The sequence below is a fragment of the Rutilus rutilus genome (genome assembly GCF_951802725.1).
Source record: "Rutilus rutilus genome assembly, chromosome: 23".
NCBI classification, from domain to species: Eukaryota; Metazoa; Chordata; class Actinopteri; order Cypriniformes; family Leuciscidae; genus Rutilus; species Rutilus rutilus.
In genome coordinates this window covers 17,847,786-17,872,853 of record NC_140233.1, presented here as the reverse complement: position 1 = coordinate 17,872,853, position 25,068 = coordinate 17,847,786, and the positions used below count along the sequence as shown (strand labels likewise).

Genomic DNA, 25,068 nt, shown 5'->3' with positions numbered 1-25,068 from the left:
TGATACCGTCCTTTGAAGAAGGCCGGACATGCTTTTTCCATCTGTCAAGGATGGATTCACCTCCAAACCGACCCATCACCCCATCTTCCAGTGGAGTAGACATAACCTGGCAGGCTTCACTGGTGTCAGGGCCTAGACCCAGACCCCCTCCAGCTCCAAACTCTGTTCACCCATTGGTTCCCTGGCCCCTTCCCCTTGCACCCTCCAATCATAGCCCTCCCAATGACACCTAGAGGAGGAAGTGGGCTCTCTCCCCACCCCTCCCCTCTCTCTCCTAGCAACAGGCCATTTTTCTGACCGAGCCCTGCGTCCTCTTTTTGACAGTAATGATTTCCGAGCAAGTACATTTTTTTGTGTTAAGATTGGTTTTCATATCTGTAAGTGACATTGACAGAATAGCTGTTGTGGTTTGGTAAGGATCAGAGACAGATAGCTGATGGTTCTACAGAATAAGGATGGGAATCACATGGAGAGAGAGGGAGGACAGGGCAAGAATGAGTGATAGTGACAGAAGTTGGATCAAAGACTGACGGTGTCCTCACATTCTTCTTAGCAAAGTTCATGAGGTATCTGATAACTACAGAGCGCAACCTGTTTTGTTTCATGCTGTATGATAGAATGCATGGTGATAGAATATATGGGTTTTTTCCCCTCAGTGTTGTGTGGTTTTGTGGTTATTCCTCAGGTATGCTTTTGCAAGCACGTTCACAAAGTTATCTCTGAAAGGCTTAATGTCACCTAAGCTGAACTATATTTTTAAGGCGTTAAATGGCTATTTTAGGCATTATTTTAGGCTCCTGTTGTAAGTAATGCAGCTTTTCTAAAACCTTTATAACTTTATCTCTTTTGTGGAGTACAAAAGAAGATATTTTGGGAGAGTGTTGCCTTTAGGATATGTAAAGACTATTAATTTTTGAATGCTGTTTCATGTTGAATTTTACAGGCATGTTGCTTTGAACTTGAAAATATATAGTCTAGTTTAGCTATTTTCAAATTACGTCGTCCACTCTTAAAAGACTGAATCCTCTAAACCAAACTAAACCAAAATACTATTCTGTAGTGAATAAATAGGCCGATATCAATGACCCTTCCCTTTTCCAGCCAGAGTTTTAACCATGACAGTTGCTGGACAGTTATTTCATTTGTAAAAACCGAGAGCTCGCCAGGAAAGAAACTGGTCCAAATCACATGGATTGGATAAATGGCTTATTCCCTTGGACCCTCCCTGTTATTTCACACCATTAGACTAGAAATGTTTACTTAAAGGGATAGTTCTCTAAACTAAATTTAATTTCATAATCATAATTTACTCACCCTCATATCGTTCCAAACCTGTATGTAGAAATTTTGAATAAATACTGGTCACTTTTTTTTTTTTTCGTGCAGTTACAATTAATGGGTTTGGAACAATATGAGGATGAGTAATGAAGGATTGATGTGGTTGAATTATGCCTTTATTATTTTCAGTTACACTGGCTCCTAGAGTGAGACCTTTGTGTTTAGCACAACGTTACTATCGGCCACAGCTTGACGTCATATTTTGGTAATTGCCATTTACCCCCATGCTGAGTGCTTTGTGATTTGATTGCAGGTGTAACTTACAAGAGGAATATTGCTTGTTTGTTTCTTTGTGTAATGTTGTTGTTGTTGGACAATGTGCTTCCAGTGATAGCATTGTTGATCTGTGAAGCTTTACAGGAGTGCCTTAAGTTTCGCTTCTGGGTCCTTTCTGTGTTTTTGCCGGCGTGTCCTCAGGTGCATCTGTGTGCACGTGTGCCTGCTCATTTGCTTTACTGTCTTTGACTTGTATTCCCCCTTCCCTCAAAAAAACATCTGAAGCATCGTTATCGCCGGCCAGAGCTCTTTTTATTTTCTGTGGAATTACTGAATCATGTCAGCTCGACGTCCCTTGAGTTTCAAATGCAAGCTGTAGAAAAATTAGCCATTGCTTCCGCATGACAAGTGGGATCTATTAGTCTGCTGTAGCCCATAGAGCATGAGCACGCTCGGTCCACATGGGACCCTCTGTTTCAGCAACATGCACACACATCCATCCGTGCCTCTGTGGCATTAGTCATGCTTTATAAGGTCAGACATAAAGATGCACTCGGTGCTTCCGGGCTACACCAACAGACATGAACATATTCACAGATCTGTTTAGCATTCTGTATGTGATTTCCTGTTAATTTCCATTGCGTGGAGGTCAACTATGACAGCAAGGCAACTGCCTGGCCCGTGTGACGGCAACATACTGACCTGCCTGACCTTGCTTAGACACAGCCTGTGGCAGTGCTAAGAAGCATTAACACAGTCAAAGCTAGCTTTTGGCTCTCGGTCAATGTCACGGCTTACAGCATCTCCGTTCCAATATGCTGTCCGCTTTCTCTGTAATTTACATTGCTTTCAGCTGTACAAAAATGTATTTTTGCACACTGTTTATTTGAAATAATGAAAAAAAAAAGTAAAATTGTTGTTATTTTTTTTATCTTTTGCAGGTATTTCAGTAACAAAGAAGACACACACTTGTAAGTAATTATTTTTCTTTTAATTAAATGTTTATTAAGTTTAATTCAATTATTATAATGTTAAGATTTATTTTAATACTTAATTTTATTATCATTGGTCATTTTCATTTGATTACTCTTTTTATTGCATTTTTGAAGACTATATAAATATAAGTTTTATTTAGCTGTGTTTTTCTTCTCCAAGTATCCTCGTGTGTGTGTGTGTATAAACGACGCGCTTGTGTGTGTGTGGTCAGCAATATTGGTGCTGTTTCTAAAGCTATTTCTCTGTTATATTTTCACTGTATAAAAAAAAGAAAGCTTGTCTGCTATTATTCATTTAAGAAATCTGAATCCCTCATAGGAATCATGTGATTTTCTTCTGAAGGAGAAGGTGCTGTATTATCTACTCTGCTTGCTCTTTGAAAACAAGGATGCGATTTGTGTGTGACCTTCGCGAGTGAGGTTAAAGACGTTCCTTTTGATAAGTCTCTGAGAAAGATATGGATCAGCTCTGGAGGGAAGGCTGTAGAGTCTCTGACAGGTTGCATATGTGACCTTTTGGGACTCTGTGCATTAGATTAAGTATATCAGTGACTTGATCTTTGTTTCAAGTTTTGTTGTGTTTGCAGTTCGGTTCAATTTCACACCTGAGCTTCTGGAGAGATGTTAAAAGCTGATTTTTTGAATACATTTCTTCAGTGCTGGGGAAGCTACTTTAAAACTGTAGCTTGTCAAGCTACTCATAATTTAAAATAGTTCAACTTGTCAAGCTTACAATAATGTCACATTTTGTCACACCAACTGCTACTTTTCAAGTATTTGATACTGGAAAATCAACACTATTTTGACCCAGATTCACTACTGAAAACAGTAGTTAAGCTAATTAGTGTCATTAGCTTTGCTAGCTAGTTAGCATTGACCAATTTCTGAGAGGCTGCATTTGTTTTGCATTCTAGTCAGCTGTAAATCTAGCTAATGAAAGCTCATCTTGTCATTTTATGTAAAAATACTTCCATCCTTTCATCTGTCTACGTTCACTTGACTTGTTGAAAGGCTGTAGAAATATCCAGTTGTAGCTGTCTTCTCCATTCATCCAGCACAAAGGTTGATCTTTCATCCTTTCTTCCAGGGCCCTACTGCTATCTTAATTACGGTGCTGATCACTTCTCCTTAACAGAAGGAAGTGAAATCAAAGAACGTTTCAAGTGAGAGGGTTCAAAGCCACGGACCGGACTTCACTATTTAATCTCAATGAAAGAAATGCTAATGACGCGTGTCAGAGAGAGCGAGAGAGGCAGTTAGAGATAAAGAAGAGGAGAGTGAAGTGTGAAGATGACATGTTAAGGCTGGTGGAAAGGGTCAAAGGGCACTGTTTGACAAAGAAAGGGTTAAAAAAAAAAACATTTATGTGTTGAGAAAGGGTCTTGCAAGTTACGAAAGTAATTAGCATGTGTATCGCTCAGCATAATTCATGCTAAGGAATTGGCCGGTTTTAGTTATGAAATCAAACTTGACCCTAATTGCTTTCAGTAGTAATAAGGAACCTCTCAGAACACCCTAGCAACCACCTAGCAATGCCCTAGCAACCTCATTGATACATGTTAAAAAATGATTGGTCCAAACTAGCTAAATTAACCTATTTTGCTTTTTAATTTCAACATATCATCGAATTTCCTGTTGCACATGAAAATGCGCCGTATTGGATAAACTAAAATGGTGTTCATGCTGACTTAACTGAAGGGATCAGCTGAGACTGGATAGAGAATTCACAGGATGTGTGTGTTGGTAGGGGGTTGTGCAAATGTGCGTTTTGCAATTGAATAGACTGCATATGCAGCCATAATGCATTCATGGAAGCAACTGAACTGGAATGTGCTCATACCCATGCTCATATGCACATGCAAACACACACACACCCAAGGCTATAACAACTAAACATTACATTTACACACATTTCCCCCAATCCAGGGTTGCCAAGTCTGTGAGACAAAGACAGCCCAATGACCAATCAAAACTAACCCAAACTAGCCTAATAACAAAGAAAACCAGCACAAATATGCTAATTAGAAATATGCTATTGTTTTTAGGCTATGCACGATGTACTAAAATTCTTTTCGATTTGCATTCTGGTGGAGTCAACACTAGTTTCCAAAAGTCAATCTAAAGATGATTTGGATTGCCTGATTTCACAAAAAATTGCATAGTATATGATGGCCACAGACTTCAGACTATAATTATACACTCACCTAAAGGATTATTAGGAACACCTGTTCAATTTCTCATTTCTCTAATCAACCAATCACATGGCAGTTGCTTCAATGCATTTAGGGGTGTGGTTCTGGTCAAGACAATCTCCTGAACTCCAAACTGAATGTCAGAATGGGAAGGAAAGGTGATTTAAGCAATTTTGAGCGTGGCATGGTTGTTGGTGCCAGACGGGCCGGTCTGAGTATTTCACAATCTTCTCCGTTACTGGGATTTTCACGCACAACCATTTCTAGGGTTTACAAAGAATGGTGTGAAAAGGGAAAAACATCCAGTATGCGGCAGTCCTGTGGGCGAAAATGCCTTGTTGATGCTAGAGGTCAGAGGAGAATGGGCCGACTGATTCAAGCTTATAGAAGAGCAACTTTGACTGAAATAACCACTCGTTACAACCGAGGTATGCAGCAAAGCATTTGTGAAGCCACAACACGCACAACCTTGAGGCGGATACAGCAGAAGACCCCACCGGGTACCACTCATCTCCACTACAAATAGGAAAAAGAGGCTACAATTTGCACAAGCTCACCAAAATTGGACAGTTGAAGACTGGAAAAATGTTGCCTGGTCTGATGAGTCTCGATTTCTGTTGAAGATATTGAAAGTCTGTTGTTATTTAGTAGTGTGTGATGCCCAGTTTTTCTCAGTCGGCGAATGTATGAGGCCTAGTGTTTTAAAATCTGTTCAGAATTTAAGTTGTGTAGTGTATTTCAGTCTTTATGGTGTAATGTGAGTAAAACCATTTAACCTTTATTTAAATTATTTCACATGTAAATTCACTTGTTCATTTCTATCGTTTTTCATATCTAGAAAAAGTTTTGGTTGGTTTTAATCTTAGGTTTTTTAATATGTTTTTTTATTTTATTTTGATTGTGTTCATAACAACACTTGGCATTACTGTTTCTATAAAAATAGTATTCTTCTTACCTGTTTTGACTTGCAGAAAACAACAACCCGCAGCAGCAGTAACCCTGCAGTCTCAACCACACACACTCTTTGCAAACTCTCATCTTCCCACACACACATCACACAGACTCATCAGCCTCATCTCTCCACTCTTGCCTGGATGATCAAAACCGTGGAAGCAGCCCACCGGTCCCCTCATCAATATAAATTACAGGGCAGCTGTTGGCTAGCAGGCACTTTCCCGCTCCCTCTCGGCCTCCCCTGGCTGCACGTTCAGCCTTTAATAAGCCTGAGCACTTTCTCGAAGAGAACAGATACTTTAGTTCTCCTCTTTACGACCCACCGGCCGCCTCTCTGACCAACCCAATGTTATTCCGAAGTGCCACAGAGACAAAGCCAATGTATAAACGAACATTCAATGTTGGAAAAATGAACATTCAGGTCAAAATTTACTTCAATTAAGTACATAATAATTGGTTGTATTTTTTTTTAATCGGTGGCCAATATAATGTACAAATATAAATAATACAGCTTAATCATGACGAATGAACATTGTTACACAATTTTGCTCAAAAATAAATAAATAAATACACTTTCAAAACTACATACAAACTTTCAAAACTGAAAACAAAAATATTTTCAACTATTAATTGGCTATAGACAGGAATAATATTTATTGAATTTATACCCAAATGCGTCGATGATAAATCATCATGAGCGTTTGCATACTCTGTTAATGTGTTTTCAATTCATACCAATAGCCTGAGGGCGCCCTCGCCGCCCTGTGCACAGTATTAGAACATGAAGAAGTGCCATAATCATGTGACAATCCAGGAAGCCTCGAACACACACACAGCTAACAACAGATCGCGCTGTAACTATGGCTGTAACATGCAGATACAGACATTTTGAAGACAATAAACATGTTTGCTATGATATTTGAGTTACCTGTGTTTTTCAATCCATGCCAGGTATTTCCATAATAATAGATTATATTTATAATGTAATGCTAATCTATATAGAATCGTTGTGCAGAACACTATCCAATAGTATATTTTCTGTCTGATTTTTTATCTGAAGCCAAATTAGATCACAGAAAATTATTTAAAATACTCGATTTGCTTTATAAAGTAAGTTTATAAGCACAAACATGGTTTTAATCTCATAAATTGTCGTGTATTGATGGTGTGCTAAGCTAACATGCTAGCTAGCCCTAGGTGCACCTGCCACCTAGAAGTTATATTTTTATTATTTTTTGAATGCTTACTGAAATGTTTCTTTATTCAAGAAATGCATTAGATACAGTTTAAAATGTAAGGGTGAACTTTGAGAAAAGAAATTAGTGACTGAAACCATATGAATAGCCTGTGAATAGGCTAGCCAGTCGTTAGTAACTATAATGCAGACAAAAGAAATGCATATTTACAGCCATAACCAGGCTGGAGAGGTGTGAATGTGTGCAGGGGGAGACTGACACTGAATGGGGCTCGTTTGCACCACAAAACAATAAAGAAAATATACTGGATAGATGGTTAGAAGATGGCAATAAACATCAGTAGCATTTTAGCATCAAATCAAAATAAAGTCACATGACATGGTCTTGAAAAACATTTCACTAAATACAGAGTTTTGGACTTATTATCTTAAGATTTTAAACATAAAATGTTTAGACATGTGGCATTAGCTGTAGTGCATTTCTAGATTGCTCCAGTGCCAACTTCAATTTTATTTTCATGAGGATATTTCATAAAAAATAATTTCTAATAACTTTACAAAACTTTGAAGCTATTTATAAAAAATTTTGTCATTATGACAATAATTAATTCTACATTTACAATAAACTGCCAGGTGTCAGCTTTCAAATGAGATCATACTTGTGCTTTTAGTACAAAGGGTTCATGAACTGTATCTGTTTCAGTTTGGGTATGTCATTTCTTGGGATTTTTCAAAAGTGGGTTTGCAGCTTAACAGGTTAAAAAAAAAAAAATCTCACATGAAAAAAAAAAAGATAAATTGTATGTTTTTCAACTTTAAGAATAATTTTCATCTGCAATCACCCAGTCTAGTACAATTATCGAGTGAAATGATGCGGGAAATCATTGATTAATCGGCCTGGCCAATATATTTGTTTACCATTATTAAGTGAATACTTTTGCTAAATTTCTACATTTCTACACTTTCAGAACAGTGGCCTAGCAGTTAGCTAACAAGTTCAAGTCCATCCCCCATTTCATTTCCTTTTAATTACAGGGCAAAATAATGTATAAAAAGTTATACTTTTAAACCAGAAAAAGATGCAGAGTACGTGAGAAGTGCAAATTTCACTTTTTCAAATTGTAAAGTTTCACATTTCTGAAAAGGCTGTTCTTTTAGTCGTCATTTGTATGACTGGAATAGACACTCTCAGACACTCTCAAGTCATTTGAGAATGCGGCATAAACACTGACTGTGAAACTTTCCCCACAGGCTCTGTTTTACTGCACAGTTTCAAGTATGGTTTTCTTTACGTTTGAACTTGACATTTTTATGGCCGGCCTTTTTATATAGTGCTACTGCGAGGCCATGTGGTTCGTTCTGGCAACAGACTCTTTTCCTTAGATAAACAGCGCTGTTTAATAGCTCTTTGAGAGGAAAAACACAACACCAGACAGGAATTAAGTACTTAGATGTCTCCTGTTAAGAACGGGGTGTTCCAAGGAATTTAAATAAATGACAGAAAGAAAATATTGTCCTATAAAAGTTCAATAAGACTTTTAGTACAAAAGTACTTGTTTTCAAGGCCAATTCTTTTGTTCAAGCTTTTCAGACAGGAATTAACTTGATTAAATATGTAGAAGAAAATATTAGTGTTTTCCTGTGGGAAACTCTGTGGTTTGCTAAGATGGCGTTTTTCAAATGTGGCTATGCAGTTTCTTGGGTTTTTATGGGTACACTGTTAAAAAAAAAAAAAAAAAAAAAGAAGTTTTACTTAAAGTAAGAGTTTGTTCTGACTTCTGAAAATGTTACGTTTAGTCAAATCAAATATCCAAGTTGTCACTTAGTACAATTTCACATTTCAAGTTGACTAAACTTAACATTTTAAAGGGATAGTTCGGCCAAAAATGATATTTAACCCATGATTTACTCACCCTCAAGCCGTTCGAGATGCATATGTCAATCTTTTTTCAGACGAACACATTTTCAGTTATTTTAGAAAATGTCTTAGATCTTTCAGTGGTTATAATGTGAAGCTATGGGGTCCACCTCCTTCAAGTCCCAAAATGTGCATGCATCCTTCACAAAAGATGGAGATGGATGCTGGCGTATGACGTAGGACGTAGCGTAGGAAGCGTCGTGGCGTAGAACGAACGTGACAGCGCAGCCAGAGAGCAGAGCAAAACAAAACTCTACGTTCGTTCTACGTCAAGAACGAACGTAGAGTTTTTTTATAAACGTAGAGTGCACTTTATAAACGAAAATAACTGGCTTCCGGTAGCGGTCGACGCGCGTTCACGGAGATGGATGCTGGCGTATGACGTAGGACGTAGCGTTTTCGTTATTTTCGTTTATAAAGTTTTAAATATGTATATTTTGTTTATCCCCCTGGAGCCGGATGGATTACTTTTGTGAAGGATGCATGCACATTTTGGGACTTGAAGGAGGTGGACCCCATAGCTTCACATTATAACCCCTGAAAGATCTAAGACATTTTCTAAAATAACTGAAAATGTGTTCGTCTGAAAAAAGATTGACATATACATCTCGAACGGCTTGAGGGTGAGTAAATCATGGGTTAAATATCATTTTTGGCCGAACTATCCCTTTAAGGCAGCACGAATACTTACTTTTTTAAGTTGAAACAATAATGATTATTTTTTACAGTGTAGTTTCTAGGATTTTACTCGGTGGTTTGTTACTGTTCAAGTAACAAGAGTCCACCATCAAGTTTTTGATATAGAAAAAAAAATCACTCGTTTTATTGTGTTAATTGAAAATTGTAAATCTGGCTGCATAGAGAAGTAATAGATCACCTTTCCTCACCAAGCACATATTTTGAGGTGTGATTCATGTTTGCAACAGCGGTACTGCTAAACTTCTGAAAATTGACATTGCTAATTATTCCCACATCCATATAATTACGCGCTGGTAGAATGTGCTTCATATTTTGACTGCAGTAGAGTCCAGAGATGAGATGGTGTTGTTGTAACCTGTCTAGGACGCGACATGTTGATAAGATGCACTAGGTGATTGCAGGCAGTAGACTAGGATTTAATCTTTTATTTGCGTATGTATGTTTGCCTGTAGGTGTGTGTGTGTGTGTGTGTGTCAGCTCTCATATCACAGGCCAGAGAAAACGTCTGTCTCGCTGCACCTTAAAAAAAAAAAAAACAGATCAGCAAAATGATTAAGGCCATGAATCTAGCATTGTGTTACTCAGTAACAGATAGCAGCTCTTTTGCAGCTAAACAGCATGTTTGCATGTATGGCTACTTCAGGTTTAAAGCTGAAGTGTGTCATTTCTGTGCCATTTGCATCAACAAATGCAATTGTTTTTAAATAGGTTTCCTGAACACTCCCCTTGTCTGCTATTGGTTGAACAAACAAATAGTCCTGCCCCAAACTCATTCCATTGCCTGAGCCAGTGTTGCTATGCTAAGCTGGTCGGGATATTCGAACAAACGGCAATGTTTTTAAAACACCACAGAGACACACTGTTTACACTGTGAAATCAACCTGCAAATGCTTTAGTTAAAAAGTACTTACAGTCTCTTTCTTCATTGCGTCAGCTTATTTCCTATTGAAAAAAGGAAGTTGAGATGAGATGATATCGAAGGTCCTCTAAATCGCAGTTATGAACCATAATTTGCTACTTGTCATTGCTAGTTAGAGGCAGGTGGTACTGGGAAAAGGACTTTCTAGAGGACATTTGATTGGAGAAAAATTTGGACACGCCCATGAGTGCGGGATAAGTCATCACTGTTTTTAAAGCATTTTTCTAGAGGATAAAAAGTCAAGTCACCTTTATTTATATAGCGCTTTTTACAATACGGATTGTTTCAAATCAGCTTTATAGTGATAACAGGCTGTAGATTTTCATTTTTATCATCTTTCAGGGAGTATATTACCACATAGATAATGTCAAAGTTAGCACACATGGACTAAAAGCCACACAACTTCATTTTTTGAATTCATGGAGTCTTTAAATATGTGTGCATGTCTTATTTCCCGGCAAATACCGAATAATAAACATGCAATCTACTAGCATGCACATGGAAATCTGCCTAGATTTATGTGATATTCTGAAGTTGTCAGAAGCTTCGGGTATGAAGCACAGAAGATAAATGGGCTCGGTATTACGCTATGGTTTGTTATTCTATCGAGAATTATTCTCTCCTAACGCATTGTTCTGCCATGATGCTGTTAGTCATGGATGACAGGTATTGAGCAAATGAAGTATTTGCTTGTTTAGGGCGGCACAGAGAGAGCGACAGCTGTAGTGGTGGAGCCCGTCTGAGTCCCGTACAGGTTAGTCGTGACCACAGGGACGCAGAGACATTGATCCAATGAGAGAAAGAGAGTGGGAAACGTGAAGAAAGGCAGAGAGAGAGAGAGAGAGAGAGAAAGCGATGGAAAGACAGATTGATTGGAATGGAGTCTGGAAAAAAGGAGGGAGAATTTGAGTGAGCGAGCTGTAGAGAAGGCTTATCTGTCTCCATAGCGAGGACAGGCTGTGTCAGTGTTTATTGAGAAGCATGGCCTCACCCTTGCCAGTTCATTTGTTTACCGCCCCGTCCAGCACTGAGAGAGTCACAAAGAGCCAGCCATGCTAATCTCAATCAAACGATTAAGACATTATGGCCGACCTCGCCGAAATATTAATGGGTCTTTCTACAATACGGGTTCCTCTTGTGTCCCTCGCATGTATAATGACTTACAATGAATAGTTGATGGATCGAATAGATCGAAATGAAATAAACAGTGCTTTAAGTTTGTGAGTTAGGTCTAACAGTATTCAGATGAGAAATACTACCTACAGAAATTGAATAAAGTGATCAAATGTGAAAAACAGTGCATAGTCTTCCTTGTATAGATCCTTATTAAAGTTACTAAAGTTACTCAAGAGCAGTGAGTGATTTTCTCTTTGTTTTTTGTTGTTTAAATTAAAATGTAGGACTCAGACAGCAGCAGGTTTAGGCTACTGTCACTTTAAGAACTAATGCACGGATAAAATGATACACATCAAATTTTCTCCCAACTGTTTACTTTCACTGAATACCGACTGTTTAAAAGGATACTCGCCAAAACGGGCAGTTTGACATATTTTTGTGTGTATTTGTCTTTTCAAGCACGAAAATTAAGCACTCGCACGCTATCAGAGAGTTCACTTTCTGTGTGCGCGCTTCACACGAAATCGTCCCGAATTTAGCTCTCTTTCGTGTCTTCTTGTGCTTAAATATTTGTAAAAATGCTTTATTGATTAAATTGGCAAAGCATGTGCAAATTGTGATCAACTTTGTCAATTCCTTCAACTGTCCCGGGCCATCGTGCAGCCCTTACTGTAGAGCCCTGTATTGTATTTTAAATTTCTTTGCGTTTTCCCGGAGATTGTTGCTCCACAAATGATCTTGTGTTCCTTAACATCAAATGTGAAATGTATCCATATGTCTGCTTTTCTCTCTCACAGATGTTGACATTTTTAAACGTTGCAGCAAGGGTATGCTATTAACCCACCGTATCCCTCCCTAACATTTTCCTCTCATTCTTATTCATTGATGAAAACATCGATAGATTTTCGTTATAGTTTTCGTCTCGTTGTCATCTGTGAAAAAATGACGTTGACGACAACTATTATGAAAATGATTCATCTATGAAATTAACACTGTTAACTAATGTACAGTATTATTAGAAAGAGTTGAAGTTTTGACCCCAGGTTGTGTGTCAACCATGTTACCATTATATTTCCCCCTTTTAAAGTAATTAACTGTTCCTTTAATCACAATGATATGTTCATCCTTTCAAAAAATCAAAGTGTCATGCAGTTTGAGAACACTTAAACACATAATTTGTTGCTACAATGTTTAAAATCATACTTTAAACAAATATGTGCTTAAAGGGATACTCCACTTTTTTTGGAAATAGGCTCATTTTACAACTCCCCCAGAGTTAAACAGTTGAGTTTTACCGTTTTCGAATCCATTCAGCCGAACTCCGGGTCTGGCAGTACCACTTTTAGCATAGCTTAGCATAGATCATTGAATCGGACAAGACCATTAGCATCTCTCTCAAAAAAATGACCAAAGAGTTTCGATATTTTTCCTATTTAAAACTTGACTCTTCTGTAGTTACATTGTGTACTAAGACCGACGGAAAATGTAAAGTTGTGATTTTCTAGGCTGATATGGCTAGGAACTATACTCTCATTCCTGTGTAATAATCAAGAAACAGTGAAAATAGTCCCCAGCTCGGTAACTTCCAACGTGACAGGGACTAAGTTTGTCTAACCTATTAGACCTATTTTCAGGCGCTGCGTCATATCATTACGCCTGCTGCACTCATGGTACGGCAGCAAAGTTTCTTGATTATTACGCAGGAATGAGAGTATAGTCCCTAGCCATATCAGCCTAGAAAAGCGCAACTTTTCATTTTCCGTCGGTCTTAGTACACGATGTAACTACAGAAGAGTCAAGTTTTAAATAGGAAAAATATCGAAACTCTTTGGTCATTTTTTTGAGAGAGATGCTAATGGTCTTGTCCGATTCAATGATCTATGCTAAGCTATGCTAAAAGTGGTACTGCCAGACCCGGAGATCGGCTGAATGGATTCGAAAACGGTAAAACTCAACTGTTTAACTTCTGGGGGAGTTGTAAAATGAGCCTATTTCCAAAAAAAGTGGAGTATCCCTTTAAAGTAGAAAAGGCACTTGTTTCATAGAATGCAGACTTTCCTAACAAACAGCTGCGCAATGCATAAACATTTATTGGTAACCAATATTGAAAATGCGATAAACAGTACCCATTCAAATGATTAATCAAACATGGATTTCACAACTTCCTTTTCTTCGATGTTTCATGGCATTTCATGAATCATTATTTATAAGTTGTCATTGTAGAGAGGTCGTTTGCTGGAACTTGGACGAGAGCCGCCTATGGATAATCTAACGCTGTAGGGATTTATTAAACATAATCATGCTGTACACAGCCAATAATGCATCCCAGCAGTGGTCTGACATATTTCTGTTGCAGAGCTAAAACGTAAATGAGAGTTGTATGGGAGAGCCTATTTGTTGAAATACATTTAATCTTCTTGTCTTGATTTGGCATACAGCCTCTCTGAGGAAAAATTGATATGATGATTTCGTCAAGATCGGTTATGTGCTCCAGATGAAGGGCTGGAAAGCATCGAAAGGATTTAAGAGTGACACGAGATCGAGAAGCAACAAGTCACCAAGGCGTGACCTTCAACATCTTGTTTTGTAAAGACTGACATATGGAAGAGATTTGTTATATGGCTTCTATCAAGAGAAGTTATGGTCACAGCATGCCACGGTGTATGTTTTTTGTCACGCCAGTTGGCTAAGTGCTTGGTAAATGAAGTGAACACAAGCTCGTCAGGAGAGACTGTTTTGAATGGACGTAGCGTCCCAGGAGTGTGCTTTCTGACAAAGCGATTTCGCTCTCAGCATGCCTCAGAAACCCAAAGTTTTCCATCCTCAAACAACAAGAGACACTCGGCGGAAAAAAAGGCAGCACATTCAAATTGACACTCTCCAATTTTAACAATAGATTATGTTTCATCTTTTTTTCCATTTGTTTGTGCCACGGAAAGAATATTTTCTTTTTGGACACTTTGCCTTAATCCATAATAGCCTGTCATTTTTTTTATCAGAAATAGGTCAGTATATTCACAACAGGGAAGGATGGGCCGCTTCAGTAAAAAGGAAATCAATAGAGACATCTATTTGTCGTAAACCAGGACAGCATGATTTTTATCCTTTTCTTCTCTCTCCCTCGATACTTTTTCTTCCATCCTCACAAAATGACAGCACGTCATTTTTCAGCAAAAGCATTATGGTCGGCCATTTTGCCGAATTGCAAATGGGCCTTAGTGAATGGGCTTTTTTTGCATAAATTGTATAAATTGAAGCAAGGCTTTTTTTTGCTCTTCCATCACCTTCTTTGGCTGAAGCTCTCTAAATGAGAGAGGTTTGACATGATGGTTGCTTTTGTGTCCTTTTTGACCAGGCTGGGGTCTGGCATGGGGTTGTTACAGTAGGGGTTACTCAAGGATGGGTACTGGGCCCCCTTCAGTTTCTTTGTAGTCACATAATCTGTCTCTTCCCCTCTGTGGTGGGCATGCTTTGTGCCGTCCTCAGCTTCGTCAGCTCTTCTCCAGCCATGCTGTCCCTTTGTGAGTCCCTCTGAACCTGAAAGACCTTGTTGTGAAGAGATGTCAGCCTAGAAAAACAACGGCGAGTGACATGTGTCATGCACACAATGCGTGTTTGTTGTTGTGGATTGTATACAGAGCTCCATCTGCTAAGGTGGATTACAACTTTGCAGACCGCAGCAAGTGACAGTGGACAGGCACGTGCCTGCGTGGGCATTTGGGCGGCACCATAGCGCACCTGCCTTGCCATTCGGTGAAGTGGCCTTGTACAAGCTAAAGCGGGTTATCTGTCACTCCCCACTTTCTCCATGTCTCATCACTTTTCTGTCTCGCGCAGCCGTCCAGTGGCCGACAAGTGCAGCATGTCAGCATGAAATGAGGGCTTTGATTCATGGGGCAGGACAGAAACGGAGGTCATCTGGCTCCGGCAGATATGAACGCCACTGATGGAGGCTGACTGCTGATGTTTAAGATGGTGCTGATGAAATGTCCTTGTGCCATCATTAGCTTCCTCTACGGTCTGGTGCGTGCAAGCAGACACATTCATGCACACATACACAGAAGACACACACCTAGTCTCCCACAGCCAGAGCTTTGACTAAATGGCGTAAGACCTGGTCCACATCGCAGCTTATTCTGACCAATATTTGATTTATATTTGAAACAATACTTTTATTCAGCAATATAAGTGACAATAAAGATTTCTGTTTCAAATAAATGCTGTTCTTTTGAAATTTCTATTCATCAAATAATCCTGAAAAAAGTATTACGGTTTTCACAAAAACATGAAGCAGCACAACTGTTTTCAATATTGATAATTATAAGAAATGTTCTTTTTCTTGGTGAGCATAAGAGATTTTCAGAAACTTTTTTTTTACAAATCTTACGATCCCAAACATACATAATCTTCAGTTGAGTAACTGTGGAAATAAGGATATTATGATGAACCTTAAGAATTATGCCTCTTCACAAACCATCTTTATTATGTGAGTTACAATGGCAATAACTGTACAAGTGCAGAGACAATTATGCACTCTGGAATAATGAGAACTATAATTATCCTTGTAAAACTTCTGTTTCTAAATTATTCACTTGTAATTTTGTTGAATAAACCATGCAAAAGACTGGGGTTTTCAAAGACATCAGTCTTTCAAATTATAGATACTTTAGAAACCATTGGAAAACCACTTTGTAACTGCAGAAGAACAGACTGCAGAAGCTGTATCTGAGAGATTATAGCTGTGTTTATCTTTTGGTCCTAATGAAAGTTGTGTTAAATGGATAGTTCACCCAAAACAAAGCTATCATGACTTCAGAGTACTTAAAATATAGCACATAAGTCATATGGAGCAGTTTTATACATCCTTTTTGAGGATTGAAAGATACAGATATCATTATTTGTGATTGCATGGAAAGCAATGACCGGCACATTATTCAATCTGTGTGTTTCTTAGAGAAAGTAAGTCAAACAGGTATGCAATGACGACAGAATGTACATTTTTGGGTGAACCATTCTTTTAATACAGAGGAAGGAAAACATTGGCTGGTTTGTCCTTTTCAGGTCTTTTTTTCTCCTCTACCTGTACCATCTTCCCTCTTTCTCACTGCGTTTTAATGTATCAGCGGTTGTCAGTGCGACTCCACCTGCGCACTTAGCACCTTGCCGGCTTTGTATCCATTCTGATTAAGTGGCAGACTCCTTAATGATGTGGTGGACTCGCTCCAAAGATCAACTTCATTTTTCACCACATGGTCATTAAAGAACTCGCCTCTTTAATTTTTGCTTGCATAATTCAAATCGGTTGCATCCTGCCGTATACACTGCAGACGAACACAGAAAAACAGTATAGCTTTTTGACATAAAGAACCCTTTAAAGTGAATAGTTCTCGAAAATTACAAACAAAATTGAAAATTCTATAATTTTCCGCTCCACTGTACTGTAGCTTTCAAATCTCATCTACATGCTTTTAATGACACATTTTGGTCGGTTTCTCACGCAAATCCATTCGGCATGAATTCAGAAAACTTGAAATATAAGTACACGTAATTCAGACTTTTATTATGGTGCTTTTTATGTGATTTTTGGAGCTTTCATTGTATGGAAAAGAGCAGCCAGGACATTCTGCTAAACATCTCCTTTTGTGTTTCACAGAAGACAAGAAATCAATGTTTCATTTGTGAACAGGGCCTTTAATATTACATTCCTTAGCCTCGCAGATTACAAATAGCTCAGGAGGAATTTTAAGTTAGATTGATTTGCAGAAAGAAGCGCTCATCACATTTTGGGTTGCGTTAAGAAGCTGTCGTAACGGAGAGAGATTACACTCCTCTAGGAGATGTGTTCCTGAGACAAATGTACATTTACCCAATAATGTACTGGATTACTGAATCAAGGTCGACGCACAGCAACTTTATCCCTTAATCCTGTGTTTTGGTTTCAAACAGCATTTGTCGTCCAAACAGAAAATAAAATGACAAATCTGAAAACAGGAAGAGACATAAGAAGTGGTCTTAAGGTTGGGGGATTTTTTTTAAATTCCTCCAATGAGGTTGCCGCTTTGTTTGCTTATTATAGGAGATGTCTTTTGAGATCCTGTACCTCAATTGGTAGAGCATTGCGCTAGAAGCGGCAAGATTTCAAGTTCGGCTCCCAGGTAATGCATGTAATGAAATGCATTGCTTGAATGTCAGCATGAAATGAAAATCCAGCCTATCTATTTTCTAAATGCATGTTATTGATTTTATTATGAAAAAACAAAAAATCCATCGTGCATCGTATCATTTTATATAAAATGTTTGGTAACACTTTGTTAACATTAGTTTACTAAAGCATTTATTAAGGTTACACTTTATTTCGACAGTCTACTTTAGACATTACTATTAGTAACTTTGCTACTGTATTAGCTGACTGTTAGGTTAGGGTTAGTAGAATAAGTTGACATGTACTTGCAAAGTTACTTATAGTCAGTAGAATTTCTGTTGAACCATCAAAATCAAGCAGACGTCTACTAATACTCTAGTGTAGTTGCAAAGTTACTTATAGTTAGTAGTATGTCTAAAGTGGACTATCAACATGGTGTCACCTTTATTAACCTTAGTTCATGTTAATTTCACCATTTACTAATTCATTATTAAAATAAAAAGTTGTATAGTTAGTATAGTCACACTTTAGATTAGGGTCTAATTCTCACTATTAACCATTAACTTTTACCTCAATAAAATCTTAATTACTGCTTATTAATAGTTAGTAAGGTATGTGTTAAGTTTAGTTATTGGGAAGGATTAATGGATGTAGAAAATTGTCATGTAGAATAAGGCATTAATATGTGCTTTATAAGTACTAATAAACAGCCAATATCCTAGTAATATGCATGCTAATAAGCAACTAGTTAATAGTGAAACTTGGATCATTTATATTATTTAATGGATCTGCGCTAACCTTAAAGCAGAACTTGGTAACTTTTTTAACTTAATAAAACTGTCTAGAAATCATTTGGATGGTTAAACAACCTGTTCTGGTGATATTGGTGACTTTCCCCGCTCCCCCCAGCGTTCCCAGGCGGAAAACCAACCTTGCAACTTGGGGACTACCGTCCCGGCAAGATAGAAATTGGAAGTCTCGTGAGAAGCGAGAACGAGAATGAGAACGAGCGCGAAACACGAATTGCTTTACGGCAATTCGACATAAACACACACGCATGTATGATGTATTACCAGATTACCCACCTCGGTAGACATAGCTCCACACGATACAGTTGGCTTGCTCCGATCAAAACAAACGCACATGAGCAGCGGTAGAGAGGGGGAGGAGGCCGCCGCAAGTGAGTTTTTACGACCGTGTTGTGAAATATACGCCCCCCCACAGCTGTAGGGGGAGCTCGTGGGGAAAACATGCGACAACAAAAGGGAAAATCAGTGACTAGAGTTCACTAGAGTTGCCGAGTTCTGCTTTAACTAACAGTGAACAGTTGTAATTGCATTAACTACCATTGACAAAGATTAATAACACTGTACAAAAAAATATATTTCTCATTGTTAGCTAATCCATTAACTACTGTTAACTAAGTAAACCTTATTGTAAAGTTTTTGACTATTTCTTTTGACCTAGTAATGTTTAACCAAAATGTCATTACTGAAACTTCCAGTAAAAATGACAGACTTCTTTCTGGTGATGTATGCAGGACTTCTCCAATTATTTAGTTCGGTTAAACCCGACCCCTTCAAGCTCTCATTCATCAGCCTCCACTTTTGATAGCCGCACACACATCTCAACATCCAAACAACAATCGATAGATTGAAGCAAATCCCACCCTGCATTTTTTTTCTTTTTTCAATAATCCGCTGTATATGGAAGAAAAGATCTGTCGCTTCTTCCGTTTCAAGTCGCAAGAGCATCACTCAGTACCCACGATGCCCCTAGGACGTCTCTGTCCGCACCGGGCCTGGGCGAATTTAAAGGTGCCGTGAAGTACTAAAAGTGGGGCATGCACGAGGCCTCGCCGTGACCTACCTTGTTCAAAGGTTCCGGGGGAAGAGAGCTGTGACAGGCCTACTCCTCGGTGGAGAACATTACTAATGTGTGAGGGTGCAGGACGAGCCAGGCCCGTGATAAATAGCTCCCAAACATCCCTGGCTAACTCATAAGTCAACAGTAAAGAGAAAAGCTGAGAGCCCTCTGACCAGAAGCTTAAAAATGGACGGGGAGAAAGAAAAAGACTGTTGTTTTGGGCCTACCGAAAGGGCCAAACTCAAGGAGTATCGTAGCCTCAAGAACTCCCTCAATCTTGAGGAGAAAAGCCTCTCCCACAGCTACGGTATCTTGCGGGAATATAATGGTGTTTTAGTTGGAGGGTAAGTTGCAGGACAATGTAAATCCTAATAAATGAGCTGAGTTTGTGCTCTGAGAGGTGGAGGTTCTCTGCGGTCTGCTCCTCTATGGTAGAGCGATGTGGTAAAGTGACGCACCTCCGACTTCAAAATTATTGAGAAGAGTTATTGCGTGTCACAGCTGTGGTTGAAAACCAGTTTGACCTTATAGTTTGGAAAGTACTTTCATACATCATATAACTAAGCAACAACAACATGTATATGCAAATTAAGTTTTTTTGTTTTTCACTAAATTCCTATTTAAATATCTTATGTTTCTATGTAACTAAGTAATATCAACATTTGCTCACTTTTTTTTTTCTTTTTTCCCAGTATGTTCAGCTGCCGTTTTCTCGCATTGGTGTTTTTCTTCTTTTTTTTTCATAGGCCATTTGAAGTAAACATTTTTGTTTTGATAATTTTTTTTGTTGTTGTTGTTATGTACAACTGCCATTTTCTTGCGTCATTCTTTTATTTTTCACATGACCTCCTAAAGTAAATTTTTTTACTCAACTCCATTTTACAAAATTGTTTATTATTTTTCATTTCCATTTAAGTAAACAGTTTTTTGGGTTTTTAAGTTTACTCAGAATTTTTTTTATAATGTACAGCTGCCAATTTCATGTATTATTCTTATTTTTCATCACAAAATCTTAAGTAAACTTATGTTTACATCCCTATTTTCAGTTGTGTGTGTGTATGAATGCCTTTATCCTCTGTTACTCTGTTTCATGCAATCTTAAGTAAACTTTCTGTTCACCTATCCCTTCTTTTAGATTTGATGTAATCGTTTGGCATTGAGGATGTAGTGTGTGTTGGGGGAGGGCGTTGCATGTTTTCTTGACACGGGGTAATACATCACCCGCTCCAGGGGGTCTCCCCGGTATGCTCCTCAATAATGAAGTTCATTCGTTAACTTCCCCCTCAAAGGCCACGCTCCCCCGCTGCCCTTTTCAGCAGTCTTCAGGGCTCGTACAGCAGTCATGGCGCGCAAAGAACAACATAATCATGCTTTTTACCCGCGACAGTCGCCGCGACCGCCGACTATCCACATGAAGGATAAGAAGGGCCATTACCTATCCCTCATGCCTAGTTATGACCGTAATTATCACACCCAAAATCGCCTGCCCTACTTCCTGTGGAGACGCAGACGAGGTTCCCCTCCCAATCACCTCCGCTTCCTTTTTTTTCGGGGAAAGGGAGTTTCGAGCAGCTTCACGGGGAGGAAGAAAGAGATCATTAGGATGCTGAACATCTCTTCCTGGCCCCGGTTCAGACCCCGGTACATGGTGTTATGTCCCCTCCTCCTCCTCCTTGTCTCCTTCTCTCAAACTCTCTAACTCTCTTTCCAAAAACTTGGATGAGATCTTCGCATATTTTTCAAGACAGAACCTTTCTCCTTTCTTAAGCTCTAAGGCGATACACATTTACCATAGTGAAGCACACATTCTCCAGTCGGTTTAATCTATCGGTTGATATGATCTTAAATAGGATCCCACACCTGAGGCACTTATTCTCATTTTTGAAGTATTTTCACCTCGGTCCTCTGAGCATTTTTTTCTCTTATTTTTTTTGTCCTTGCTATTAGCGATTCGCAGCTCACCTTGACTGCCTCTCTCACCGCTCTCAAATTAATCTCATAAACACATTTATTTGTTTGTCTCTTTCAACCACGTCTGCAACACGAGAAAATGCCCAAAGACAAAGAAATTGGTTTGACATCTCTGCTCTATTAAAACTAACCGAGCAGCGACAACATCGACGGCAACAGCAAGCAAACAGCCGCTTGGGGCCATCTGATGTTTTCAATTAGACTGAGCACAAGGGGAGTTTAATGCTTATCAAATTGTTTACTGCCAAACGTCTCCATATTATTAATACCTGGAAGGGTTCAAATTTAATTTGAAGTAAACACACTCAGTGTAGAGGAGGATTGGAGATTTGTTTGAGTAACATGTCAAACATAGCTTTCTGTCTCTGGTCTCCGTGCTTTGTTCTCGGCAAGTCTGTTTGTATTTGCTCTAGACGTTTCGTCTGGTGACTTGGCTCCTTTTATTTTGTTGATTATTAATCTTTGCTTACAGCACAATTACATTTTGATGATTTTGTAAATGTTTTTGGGAAAAGAAATGTTTCTTAAGTCAGAAAATAAAATCCCTATAAAGAGTTTCAACAAAGGCCTACATTTTTTTAAATATGAAACATGAAAAACTCTTTCCCCACCAGCGTTTATGAAAATATTTGCCAGCCACCGCCAGCATTTTTTTATCATTTTCACAAAAGTTCCATGGCCTCCAGAATATTTTGTTGTATGGCTGTCTGAATATGCAATATATCACAAGAAAGAACAGACCCTCTGCTTTACAAGCAAAAAAAAATAAAAATTCTAGCTTCATGCATTCCTTTTTATCAACACTTGAATGTGGGTAAGTTTCATAAAAAAGCAAACAGCTGAGAAAATCGCGTTTTTGTCAAAGAATACGTCTGAATCGGATTGAGAACGATGATCAAAACATAGATGGAGTAGATCGAGTCCATCAACACCCCTAATGCTTCACAGTCCTGTAGCTCTTGCTGGGTCGACATTTCATTTGGTGATCGCGTTATTTTACATATGCATCTGCTTACATATGATATTGCTTGTTTCTGCTTCTTCTTCACATGTCTTTTGATCAGGAGATTCAGTACTCTTTAAGAAGATGTGTAATAGCGCCCCCTACCATATAATAGTGAAAGCTGGAAATTTCCATCATTGGCAGGGAAAGAGTTAAGTTTCAATATTTCATACATGTTCCAGTAAAAAGTGGGTATTTGGCAATATTTTATTTTAAGCCATTTCCCCAAAGTGGTATCCAAAATGTGCAATGAAACCAATCATATTGGCCCATTTTCAATAATTGCTTCCCAAACTGAGGCTGAGTCATTCTTTGGAGCATAGTGTCATTATATCGCACACTAACGAAGAAATTGGCCCATTTTTTGTTTTGTTCGATGCTACTGGGAGCACTTTTTGTCTGGGTCTTGATGAGGGGATTCATTTTGGTCTTATAACCCCCTTTCTACGTCTTCTGTGAGATTCAAATGTGACATTTGGAGTAAGAAATTGGTCTTCAGATATCGAACACCCCGATGCTGATTTCAGAGATTACTTTTTAATGATGATGTGAGAAAGTTTTTTTTTTTGTGGTGGTGGTTAAGCAAGTCTCTGATCAAACATCAGTACTAAAATTTCGGAAAATGAACTCAGTGTTTCAAAAACATACGAATTCTCTAAATCCTTTCACTGTTGTGTTTTTGGTGTGTGTGTGTGTGTGTGTGTTTGTGTTTGAACTCCCTCTGTAACGTCTCCCTCTCTTTCAACGAAAAGAAGCCCAATAGTCTTGTCTATTTATCCTGGAAATAGATATTCCCCTTGTTGTCGGAGTGATTTATTGAAGTCCTCTTCTCAGATGGAAGCCACAGGAAATTGCCTGGAATGGCTCTAAATTGGTTTATGATTGTTTTATATGGGCTCGTGCGCTTACGGTTTGATATTGTGCTCCCGCACTCTTCGGCATATAGATATATATTAAACGGATTCATATTGAGGTTGTTGGTGTGTATTTAGGGGTGACTTGTTAATTCAGTAATGGTCTGAACTGGCTGCCTTGTCACTTTCAGCATTACTGCAAGAAAGTGCCACTTCTGTGATATATCTGTTGTTACTCCAGTCAGGATGGTCTGTAACAGAAACTCTTGGCTTAATCCAGATAAAGCAGTAGCTTTGGCCTCTAGGTGATTATATTGTTCGATGTATGTTGTTGATAGATTGATTTTAGTTCCTTCCTGTGAGCTCTAGAAGGAATCTCTTGTCACGTATGTGGCATCTGTCTCTGTGAGACCATCATCCTCTTCACTTTCCCTCTGGGTTTAGGGAAACGTTTAATAAACCTTGAAACAGAGTAGGTGACTAGCACACAGATTACTGTGCATATTATGCAAGGATGTGGTTTTGGGTGCTGAGAAACACATTGTAAGTTATAGCTACTTGTGACGAAATTGCAGTGCAGGCTGGTCTGGGTGCTGAAAGAAATGACTTTCGTAACACATTTAACTTCCATAATATTTCAGAATAAAACAAAATATTCCGTGTGAAATAATTAGGATATGTGTCAGTTTTATTAAAACCAACTATTTGTTTGGTGAGGTGAGGTCAAAGCTTGTTTATAGTGGATGAATTTAGAGGCAGAACTTCAATGAGAGTGGTTTAGTTTGTTAACAGTCACTGTTAAGAGTTACTGTTAGCATGCTACTGTTAGCATGATAAAACCCTCAATGAGAGTGTTTAAATTCCTACATTTTACAGCACCATCTTTCGAATAATGTACTTATGAATCGTTCACACTTATATGAGGGCCATTTAGAGCTCATCTTGTCTTCGATCACATGCTATGTGTTTCATTAAAGCAAACTCCTTCCCTCCATGCTGTGGTTTCAGTGTTGAGGAGAGGCAAGAGTTAAAGAGGATAGAGGATCAGCTGCTGTTCTGCCCGTGCGTGGGATGCTACTGACAGACTGCTAATGAGCCCATTATCGGCTGCAGTCCTCCGCCTGGCTCCTCGGGGGCACCAGTGGATGCTCTGCGTCCCCTCTCAATTGAATTCCATCCCACAGGGGTTGTTTACAATAAATACATTTGCTTGAATTAATCAGGAGGTGGAGAGCCAGACACTTGACTAGGGCTGCTGTGATTATGGAGAGAGACGGGGAAAGATTGACAGAGTCCACCTTTGGCCCTCGCTGTACTGTGGTAGGGATACACCCACGCTGGGCCAATAATTGATATAAGTTGTTTAGAAAATCGCTTTGCTGGGTTAGGTTTCTTTACTTATGTTTTATGAAGAACCAGATTGTATTGCACCTATGCTTGAGGCAAAACGGCACATGAAACGTGGTGTAAACAAAGGTTGTACTGTGCTCATTCACCTCATATTATGTTTCATGTGATTTACAAAAGAGGGATGTTCCTGGATCAACATCTGTTGTTGTTCTTGGAACAATATTCTTGCCAACCAATCTTTGCCCTCTTGTTCTAGAGGGTTATTGTGGTTTCACCAAGTTGTAAACGATCCTGGAACAACATTCCAAACAACCAATCAGATTTGATCGATAAGTTATCT

The 25,068-nt window shown here is 38.7% G+C and overlaps 1 protein-coding gene across 1 annotated transcript in view; it reads left to right on the top strand.

The window, feature by feature from the left end:
• Positions 1 to 25,068, top strand: part of roraa (RAR-related orphan receptor A, paralog a) — a 290,534-nt gene that overhangs the window by 197,639 nt on the left and 67,827 nt on the right. Inside the window, exon 2 of the mRNA XM_084397568.1 lies at positions 2,496 to 2,525. Within this exon, the coding sequence (XP_084253694.1) occupies positions 2,496 to 2,525 (30 nt within the window). The remainder of the gene's footprint in view (positions 1 to 2,495; positions 2,526 to 25,068) is intronic.